Source organism: Thermobia domestica, chromosome 17, assembly GCF_964235325.1.
Source record: "Thermobia domestica chromosome 17, izTheDome1.hap1.1, whole genome shotgun sequence".
In the NCBI taxonomy this organism is placed as follows: Eukaryota; Metazoa; Arthropoda; class Insecta; order Zygentoma; family Lepismatidae; genus Thermobia; species Thermobia domestica.
In genome coordinates, this window is record NC_137470.1 from 133,389,091 (window position 1) to 133,400,361 (window position 11,271).

The 11,271-nt window shown below is 39.4% G+C and overlaps 1 protein-coding gene across 1 annotated transcript; it reads right to left on the reverse strand.

The window, feature by feature from the left end:
* Positions 1 to 9,838: 9,838 nt before the first annotated feature.
* LOC145674185 (uncharacterized) lies at positions 9,839 to 10,258 on the reverse strand. The gene has a single exon (XM_081744018.1). It carries the CDS (start codon positions 10,256 to 10,258, stop codon positions 9,839 to 9,841), a length of 420 nt encoding a protein of 139 aa, XP_081600144.1.
* Between the last annotated feature and the right edge of the window lie 1,013 nt (positions 10,259 to 11,271).

Consider the following 11,271-nt stretch of genomic DNA (forward strand, 5'->3'; position numbering starts at 1 on the left):
CTAAGATGAGGATAATTTCCAAGTAAAGCAGAAGATCGAGAGAATCGAATTTCTATCCAGCAGAAGTGTTATTTAATATAGTGTCTTGCTGCCCTTGGTCTAAAATGCGTGCCGAAGACCGTAGAAGAAAGAATTTGTTTTCTAATTTCAGGAGTGGGACTAAGAAGCTTGTTTGTTGTATAAAAGGTATACTCCAATATGGATTACTGAATCGACGCCCTACTAGCGGGTTTCTAAACATAAGGAGAGAGTAGAATTTTTTGCCATAGTGGCCTAATTTGTATGTATTCGAAAATGAAAGTCGCAATAATACCACATTGTTTTATTTTTTACTATGTACTAATTGATCTACTCGCAGCAGGATTAGTTAAAATTAACCGCCTTCAAATTTGTTTCTTCGTTACGAAAGGCACATAAAATGGTCTCTCTTTGCTTTTCCTCCGTCTATTTGTAGAGCACAAAAAGATAAAATGGTCTTTCTAAAAAAAGCCAACAAATTTTCTGCTTAATACAAAACTGATTAGGTCACCCAAATTTATTCCTCCTTCGGTTTCTTTTTTGTCGCTGGTGTTCCATTTTTTGTTGGTACATAACAAAATAGTCCATCAAAAGTTTATTCGTTCTTCACTTCTTTTTCTTATTTTGTTAGGTACAAAACTAGACATTCTACCCAAATTTATTCCTTCACTTTTTCCAGTTGGTACATAAGGAAATAATCCAATCAAATTTTTCTGGTTCGAACAAAACTAAACACTCCATCCAAATTTGAGTATTACAATATGAAATGAAATTCTGAGTTCGTTAGAAAATAGTCCTTCTTGCTACATAATTGGAAATCTCACTCAAGAGACCTTCGTTTGTTTAAATAGTACACTTCTGAGCCGGTTAAATTTATCCGATTGTTTATTTAAAATACGCCGTTATTTCTCATTGGTGCAAAATTGAATAGGTCACTCAAATCCACCCCTTCGTTTGTTTAAATATTACAACATGGTCTAGAAAAAAATGGCATTTCTCATTGGTACAATATTCCTTCGTTTATTTAATTAGTCAAGAAGAGTTAAAATAGACCTTAGCACAGAAAAGGCACATAAAATCTGAGGTAGTTGAAATGGCATTTCTCGTTGATAGAAAATTGAGTAGGTTCCCTTTGTTTCTTTAAATTCTCAGCTAGCTAAAATGGCATATCTTTGCTTTCTTTTTCGTTAGTCCATCCAAATTATTTTGAATAACCCAAAATGTACAGAAATTCTGAGCTAGTTACAAATTAGATTTCTCGTTAGTACAACAGCAAATAAGTCACTAAAATTTATTCATTCTTCACTTTTTCTGCTTGGAACAAAAAATGAATAGGTCACAGAAACCTCTTGCTGGCTACGTTTACGAGTTATTAAGGCTTAAATATTTGACCTTTGACCTCGAAAGTCAGTACGTTTTTAACATGTACTAGTTGACGACCTATTACTAGATTTGGAAACAGCACCTCAATATGTGCCTCCGTTTTCGAGTGATTAGGTTTTAAGTATGTTGACCTTTGACATCGATGGTCATTATTTTGGACCTTGTGGTTGCTGGTGACCCGTTACTAAATGTGGAAACACGACCTCAATATTTGGCGCCGTTTTCGACTTATTAGGTTTTAAGTATTTTGACCTTTAACATCGATGGTCATTATTTTGGAACATGTAGTAGTTGATGACCAATTACTAAATGTGGCAACAGCACCTCGATATTTGGCTCCGTTTTCGACTTATTAGGTTTTAAGTATTTTGACCTTTGACCTCGATGATCAGTATTTTGGAACTTGTAGTAGTTGGTGGCCGATTACTAAATGTGGAAACAGCACCTCAATATGTGGCTCAGTTTTCGTGTTATTAGGTTTTAAGTATGTTGACCTTTGACCTCGATGATCAGTATTTTGGAACATGTAGTACCTGATGACCAATTACTAGATTTAGAAACACCATCTCAATATGTGGCACCGTTTTCGAGTGATTAGGTTTTAAGTATGTTGACCTTTGACCTCGATGGTCATTATTATGGAACTTGTAGTAGTTGGTGGCCGATTACTAAATGTGGAAACACCATCTCAATATGTGGCTCAGTTTTCGTGTTATTAGGTTTTAAGTATGTTGACCTTTGACCTCGATGGTCATTATTTTGGAACTTGTAGTACCTGATGGCCGATTACTAAATGTGGAAACACGATCTCAATATGTGGATCCGTTTTTGAGTTATTAGGTTTTAAGTATGTTGACCTTTGACCTCGATGATCAGTATTTTGGAACATGTAGTACCTGATGACCAATTACTAAATGTGGCAACACCATCTCAATATGTGGCACCGTTTTCGAGTTATTAGGTTTTAAGTATGTTGACCTATGACCTCGATGATCAGTATTTTGGAACATGTAGTACCTGATGACCAATTACTAGATTTGGAAACACCATCTCAATATGTGGGTCCGTTTACGAGTTATTAGGTTTTAAGTATGTTGACCTTTGACCTCGATGGTCATTATTTTGGAACTTGTAGTACCTGATGACCGATTACTAGATTTGGAAACACCATCTCAATATGTGGGTCCGTTTTCGAGTTATTAGGTTTTAAGTATGTTGACCTTTGACCTCGATGGTCATTATTTTGGAACTTGTAGTACCTGATGACCGATTACTAGATTTGGAAACACCATCTCAATATGTGGCTCCGTTTTCGTGTTATTAGGTTTTAAGTATGTTGACCTTTGACCTCGATGGTCATTATTTTGGAACTTGTAGTACCTGATGACCAATTACAAGATTTGAAAACACCATCTCAATATGTGGCACCGTTTTCGAGTGATTAGGTTTTAAGTATGTTGACCTTTGACCTCGATGGTCATTATTTTGGAACTTGTAGTACCTGATGACCGATTAGCAGATTTGGAAACACCATCTCAATATGTGGGTCCGTTTACGAGTTATTAGGTTTTAAGTATGTTGACCTTTGACCTCGATGGTCATTATTTTGGAACTTGTAGTACCTGATGACCGATTACTAGATTTGAAAACACCATCTCAATATGTGGATCCGTTTTCGAGTGATTAGGTTTTAAGTATGTTGACCTCCGACATCGATGGTCATTATTTCGGAACTTGTGGTTGCTGGTGACCCGTTACTAAATGTGGAAACACGACCTCAATATTTGGATCCGTTTTCGAGTTATTAGGTTTTAAGTGTCATACAAACGACGTCCAGGTAAAAGTAGGTGTGGTATTGGTAATCAGCATGTCCGAAAACACCCATATGCCGAGTTTCATCCAAATTGGATAAAATTGTCATAGAAAGGGCGTATGCCACAAAAACTATAGGACCCAGTTAAAAATAAGTATGATATTCGTACTCAGCATGGTCGAAAACCCCCATATGCCGAGTTTCATCCAAATCGGTTAAAATTTTCATAGAAAGGGCGTATGCCACATAAACTATAGGACCCAGGTAGAAATAAGTGTGGTATTCTTTACCAGCATGGTCGAATCGGAAATATAAATGTTTCTGCGCATGCGTGTTATTTCTACTAAATTGGATTTGACATACGCAACCAAGTGTGGGTGTATACTATGTTATTTAGGGGATGAAAAATAGGTCATAGTCTTTTATGACCTGCTTGTTGCACGTAGTCTGCTCTATTGAACCGAAACCAGCACTGCAACTGGAACACGCTGTAGTCTAGTGTAATTTTTCTGCGCATACCTGCAATGTGTAATTAATTGGAAATTTAATTTTACTGCGCATAAGCAATCAAGTGTGTGTGTGTGTGTGTGTGTGTGTGTGTGTGGTTGTTATTTTTTTATTCTTTGCTCTATTATGTTGCTATAAAGTGCTCGTAAAAGAGAACGGGGGTGTTATGTCTTATTTTATGTTTCTGCGCATAGCCGTAATCTGCTCCTGAACTGGAACAGTCTGCGGTCTGCTGTGTGTGTTGTTATTTTTTTAACGGCGAAATTGGAACAGTTTTGCGCATATGCGCAGTAGGTCAAAAATTGACTCAAAATGGAGGGCGAATACACCCCCATTATTCTCTGCTATGTTTAAAAAGAGTGCTCATAAAAGGGAACGTGTGCACCCCTGCTATGTTAGATAGTCTTATGTTATATGTGCTATGTTAAATAGGTGGATGAAGAATGTGATATCGGCTCTGCTATGTGTTCGTAAAGTGCTGATAAAAGGGAACGAGTACACCCCTGCTATGTTAGATAGTCTTATGTTATATGTGCTATGTTATGTGTTCGTAGTCTCTGTGTAATTTCTGCTATGTTAAAAGCGCTCATAAAAGGGAACGAATCTTATGTGGCATGTGGCAAACTCCCATATCCCGAGGTGCGCGTGGCCGGCCAATCAGCGTCAAGGGGGCGAGATCCGACGCCAGCCAATCGGCGGGGTCCGCTGCCAGCCAGTCAGCGCAGTAGATAGGAGGTCGTAAAAGAGCATGACCGATCAGCGTCAAGGGGTGTAACCGTGCCGGCCAATCAGCGTCAGGGGGCGTGGCCAACGCCAGCCAATCAGCGTCAAGGGGCGTGGCCGGGGGCGTGGCAAGCCAATCAGCGTCAAGGGGCGTGGCCGGGTCACGTGACCTGCGCCAGCCAATCAGCGTCGAGGGTTTGCGCATGCGCAGTAGGAAAAAAATGCCCCCAAGTGACCCCTATCTACTTACATGCCAGAGACGCCTGTGCACTGGAACATACGACAATCAGATATTTTTCATGCGCATCAACAATTAACATATGTAACACAACATATAAAATGTATGACAATTTAAAATGTATATGAATAAGATTAAATTAACTCACCAAATGTATATAGCTCTTCCACTTCATACTCAGGCCACGATTCCGCAGGTTTGCAATAGGATACTGTTAGCAGCTTAATATTTAGTTTATGCGTGGCCTTCCCCACCAGAGTCATTGACACATCATGTCTTCGTCATATTTGCTTAACCAGAAACGTGGTATGGTTGCCAATGAATGAACATTTTTATCACACAAACACTCTTTTCCCACTTGTAAATTCACCTTCACTTGACTATAAGAATAAACAAACTTTGTTTGAAGGAGTCCACCAACACTGCATCACCATGCGACAAATGAAAAACGCGAACCGAACGTACAGGCAGATGGACCAGACGACGATTTCTTCAATCAGGCTCTTCAGCAGAGAAGGTGGCTCGGTGCCTGTCCGAGCATCTTTGCCGATGTCGGTCCGTCCGCTGTTTGCCGATCTTCTTTCGCCTTCTTTACTTGTCGGCACGCCGCCAGCGTTTCGACGTCTTTCCGACAACATTTGTCACGGTCGGCTCTCCGATGTTTGCCGTCTTCTTCCAAAATGTTTGTCAAGGATCCCCTCGTAATTGTAATTTTATTTTAAATATTTAATTCTCATATACCCTTTACGTGCTGTCCTTTTACTACATTTCTTTTGATACATTTACCATTTTTATGGTCTGCACGCCGTCAGCGTTTCGACGTCTTTACAACCAATATTTTCCGCGGTTGTTCAGTCCACTGTATGCCGACTTTCTACCGACTCCGGTTTCGCAAGACATATTTAATGGAATTAGTGTCCGCCCACCAGAAAAACCTTCGGACAGTTTCAATTTTTACTTCATCATTAAAGAATATACAAGCTCTATTCATTTTCCAAAAATCGACTCGGTTCCACTGGTACGCGATATTGAAACTTTCGCCGACGTCGTGCCGACGTCGTTTTCCTAGAAATTGCCGGCGGTGTTTATTTGCCAGTATTCGTCCAACTGTCTGCTGACTGTTTCGAGAAAGCTTTATACGAGGGAAATATAAGCCCTAATCCCTATTTTAAAGCAACAAATTACCTTCTAACTTTGTTTGTATTCTTTTGTTGAACGACTACTTTTTCCTCGTCGCGGTCGAAAATCGAGCGGAAAGACGCTGGTGTCCGCGCTCGGCAATCCAACCGCAGTATCTGGTCGGCATGGAGAAATTGTCCGACTTTGGGCGGTAGGATACCGATGAGGGAGTGTGCTCTGTTTTAGAGGTTGTGCTATGTTTAAAAGTGAATTATAGACATTCAGTCAAGCGGCTACAGCATCATCCCTATTTATCGTAGGATTATGGTTCATACCTCGTTTTTTCACAATAGAGCTGCCTTTGAAATGTTACAATATACATTTTCCTATTGTGTAGCTAAAGTGAGAAAGTTTGAGAAAAAATATAATATTTCTCTGGTTTATAAATTTTTTAGCCCCTCTGGACCCGCGTCTAAACGCAGACATCAGGAAATCAACTGATAAATACTAAATGTGTGTAAAAATTTCAAGTTTCTATCTTGAATAATAAGGGCAGGAAAAATACTTAATTTATCAATTATCCACATAATTCCCCCAGACTACCGCAAAAGACCCTGATCTCATATAAAAAATTTCCTGAGACATCCCGGCTTATTCTAGGATCATGGTTCGCCGACCATTCTCTTCAAAACAGAACTACCTTTCAAACGGTACCATTGACATGTCTCCATCATGTATCTAAGGGAGGAAAATCGCGAAGATAGAGATTTTTCGTTAAAATATCCATTTAAAATTTTTCCCCTCTAAATCCCATGTTTTAACGTAGAGCTTTGAAGAAAATCTGGTAAATACTGCTCGGTACACTGAATGTTTGTGCAAAATTTTAATCTTCTAGGTGCCACAGTATGCCCGCCAAAAAGAAATAAATATACGCCTAACAACAAAGTATTGTTTAAAGTTATGACGTCATCACCTCCTATATCTTGACGCAGAAATGCGTGAAACCATACTTAACGTGCTCTACAATGCCTCTAGACTTGAAAAAGCAGAAAAACCAAAGTAAAAGGCTTTATTGGTTCTTTTTAATCGAATAATGAAGACACTACTTTAGTACCTAAAAATAGGTACGAGAACTCCAAAGGGTTAACAATCGACCAGAACTATCACGTGTTTAAACCCTCATATCGAATTATGAGTGGATTTCAGGTGTTGTTCTCAACAAACAGAAGTCAAGCCTGATGTGCATAAACCCAGCTGACCAACACATGTATTTGTTTGCGATTCCTTTTACTGATCGCACCAAAATATTAGGTTTCACTTGGAAACGTCGCATAACAGAGACGTACACTACAAATTTCGTGCCACAACATGTACTGTGGTTGTCCTTATTCATTAAAGCAAAGCCCGGCATGGAAGTCTTGCAGGCCGAGTATACGTTTTTGTTGGGCCATGGATTTAAATGTGAAGGACGTTTTAAAAAGTAATTAATAGTAACCAACAAGCTACAAAATATTTATATAGGATACAAAAAGAAACGTATAATATGCTTGCAGTCAATTTTCTTGTCAAGGCGTTACTTCATTACTAAAAACAAGTGACAACCGAAACAACGAATTCACAGTATATTTATATTTCAAGTCTGTAAACTTTCAAGATCGGTCACCACAAAGCCACAGTATACAGTCATAACAAAATAACATTTGCTTTCCATAACACTTCTTCTGAAATATTGTTTTTTTCGCTGCCTTTCGCACATGTTCATTGCATCTCTAAGAGTTTCAAAACGCACACGCGCTAATGGTTTGGTCATAATGTCATCTACTTGATGTTGACCGTCTATGTGTTCCATACTTAAAATACCAGCTAGATAATTTCACGCACAAAGTAATATTTAACATCAATATGTTTTGATCGCTTGTGAAATTCTTGATATTTTATTAATTTCACTGCACTCGCATTATCAATCAAGAGTGTTGGAATTTTGCTGATCACAGAAATCTCACTCAACATAAGCATTAACCAAATCACTCCCTTTGCACCTTCACTGGCAGCCACGAATTCTGCCTCTGTGGTTCAGAGCAGTACACACTTTTGCTTTTGACTCAGACACGTAATCGCTACTTACACACCGTCTCAGACGCCGAACGTTTTGTCCTGCTGTTTACAGCAAAATCAGCATTGGTGTATGCTTCGAGAAGTCCAGATTTATATTCGTACCGGTAAAACAGGCCATAGTCCATTGTACCTCGTAGATACTTTATTATTCGTTTCACAGCTTCCCAATCACTTTTTGTAGGTTTTTCTAACTTCTGCGAAACTTTACACACAACATAAGCAATATCCGGTCTTGTAGCTATTGCTAGGTACATCAGGCTTCCTACGACTTCCCGAAAGGGTACTTTACCAGAGATGTTCTCCTCATCATCTACAGCTTCCTCTTTAACTATAGACAGTGCAACTTTATTGGCTTCATCCATCCGAAAAAGGTCAAGAATCTTCTTGGTATAGTTGCTTTCGTGCAGAAAGATTGACCCGTCATTTTCCCTTTTAATCAGCATTCTTAAGAAGCTATCCAAGGAACCAACTGTAATTTTGAATTCACGTTTGAGGTTTATTAGAAATTCTTCAATGTGTTTACCATCAGTTCCAGCAATCAATCCATCATCTACATATATGGTTACCAACAACTTCTGTAAGTCTTTTTCACGTATAGAGACACGGATCAGCATCCAATGCTTTTAAGCCACACTGTTTTAAGAACCGTACAAACCGTGCATTCCAGCATCTAGGTGCCTGTTTCAGTCCATACAGGCTACGTTTTAACTTAAAAATCCTACCGGTACCGTCATCGTAACCATTTGGTTGTCTCATGTACACTTCATCTTCCAATGCACCGTATAGAAAGGCTGTTTTACGTCAAACTGTTCAAGCTTAAGACCATCATTTTCAGCAACACTTAGCCCTGTCCACACTGTATCGTACCTTGCAACAGGGCTGAAAGTCTCGTCGTAGTCAACACCTGGCTTTTGGATGTAACCCTTTGCCACAAGTGTGGCTTTGTAACGGCCAATGCTACCGTCAGTTTGGTTTTCACACGCAGCACTCAACGACAGTCCACTACGTTTTTGTTTTCTGGTAACTCGATTAAGTCCCAAACATCATTTTCGTACAGTGAAGTCATTTCTTCATCCATAGCTGTTTTCCAGAATTTGGTATCACGAGAATTCATGGCTTCCTCATATGAATTTGGAAGATTGTCATTTAGAGCAGCCACCATTACATACTCAAAGTAGGATGGTCTTCTGATCGTCTCTCGGTCACGAAGTTCCATGTTACTTTTCTGACTTCCATTTTCCTGTGATTCATTAGTTATTGAGCAACTTCTACAGCAACTTCCTCTTGAGCAGAAATCTCGTGTTTGATGTTCAATGTAGCTGATTCACTACTGGTACACGCTTTTCTCAGTTCAAAACTCTTTTCGGGAACAAATTTAACATCACGACTTAATAATATTTTATTTGATGACGGTACAAAAATACGATAATCATCTCTATCTCCACAATAGCCAACTAGCACTCCCTTGACACTTTTTCGATCCCATTTTTGACGTGTTTGCTTTGGAACGTGCACATATCAATCTTCTGCAAGCACTTTTAAATTATTTTATATTAGGCCTGTCTTTACCATACCAAAGTTCACACGGACTTTTCGTTGCAACTGTTGTTGGACCCGTTCTGTTAAGTACGTTGCTGCGGTGTTTACCGCCTCATCCCAGAGTTCGATTGGTAGATCTTTCGAGTGTAACATCGACCTAGCACATTCTACTAACGCTCCGCTAAGATCTCGACCAATGTTCCGTATACCGCACATAAAAGCAGAACACACAAATATCGAACCCTCCTTGTCTTGACTAGAAGCAAGTTCGTCTTGGTTTGCTTCACAGACTTCGGACTAGCGCAATTTCGTTTGTAATGTCCTACCTTATCGCATCTGAAACATTTTATGGCACTTGTACCGTCTTTCTTGGACTTATCACGTTAAACGGAATGCTTCCGTAAAGCTGACTTGGACACTAACGCAGCACACGAATCTTTCCCAACCGAGTCGTGCATTTCAACCATTCGTAGCCGTTCTACTAACTGATCCAATGTCCTATCTTTAAGAGCCGTAGCCACCCACACTTGACGAAAGTTGTGTTCAGCCGGTAACGTTGATGTGATACGCAACATCAAAAGCTGTTCCGGTAATGCTACATCGAACTTTCTTTTCATTTCGTCACTCAAATCGTAGAAGCCTCTTTGCATAACTGAAGTCTGTTCTAACATATTCACGGTAGGATCATTTTTCGCGTCAAAAAGCTTTTCCGCAAGTTTATCAAGACGATGACCTGAACTTTGTTCATAAATAGACAACAAACGCTGCCACGCATCATCCGCGGATTGCACAATACCTAGCATATTATACACATCGTCTGATAAAAGCGTTCGTTATCAACAACTGAGCATGTGCATTGTTTTTCTCAAAGTCACCAAGCTCCTTCCTGTATTTTGCCAACGCATCCGCTGATTCCGTTTTAGCCACGTATGTCAGTTGCTTCTGTTTACCGGTAACAATATCCAAGAGTCCATGGCACTTGAACAGAATCAAATTTTGGTACTTGCACTTGGTCCAGTTTTCTGCACTTGTCAACTTGTGTATTAGGATTTTTAAATCTGCCATCTTCGTATCAAAACGAAAAACACCTCACTTGAACAGTCACCAAACAGTTCCTTCGGGAATGGCACACCGGCAAAAGAACAAGCAGTCTCAAAAGAAAACCGGAACTAAACATTCACATTACTACACGCACTGGGCCCATAACCTGTTGGGCCATGGATTTGAACGTGAAGGACGTTTTTAAAAGTATTTAATAGTAACCAACAAGCTACAAAATATTTATATAGGATACAAAAAAACCTATAATATGCTTGCAGTCAATTTTGTTGTCAAGGCGCTACTTCATTACTAAAAACAAGTGACAACCAAAACAGCGAATTCACAGTGTATATATTTCAAGTCTGCAAACTTTCAAGATCGGTCACCACAAAGCCACAGTATACAGTCATCACAGAACAATATTTGCTTTCCATAATACTTTTAAATGTTTTTATACTCAGTCGTCTTTGGTTCCTTACAAAACTATTTTCCTTGCCAGAGAAATATCTCAGTATCATATGGAAACACAGTGCAACTGCTGTGGCATACTCACTCCCTAAGGGTGAGTCACGCGATAGTGTACTTATCAAAATCTGACGGTGGTTTTGGTCTTGAAAACATTCAACTTTAGAGCTACTTGCTGTTCTTACATAGCGTGTGCTAAACACTGTTCATACTCAGAGTCCCTTTCCAGAACAGTAAAGGGGCGCAAGGGCGAGAAGAAAGAAAAGAAAAGAAAAAGAAATTAAGAATACGGAAAACTGTTCCTTATGCT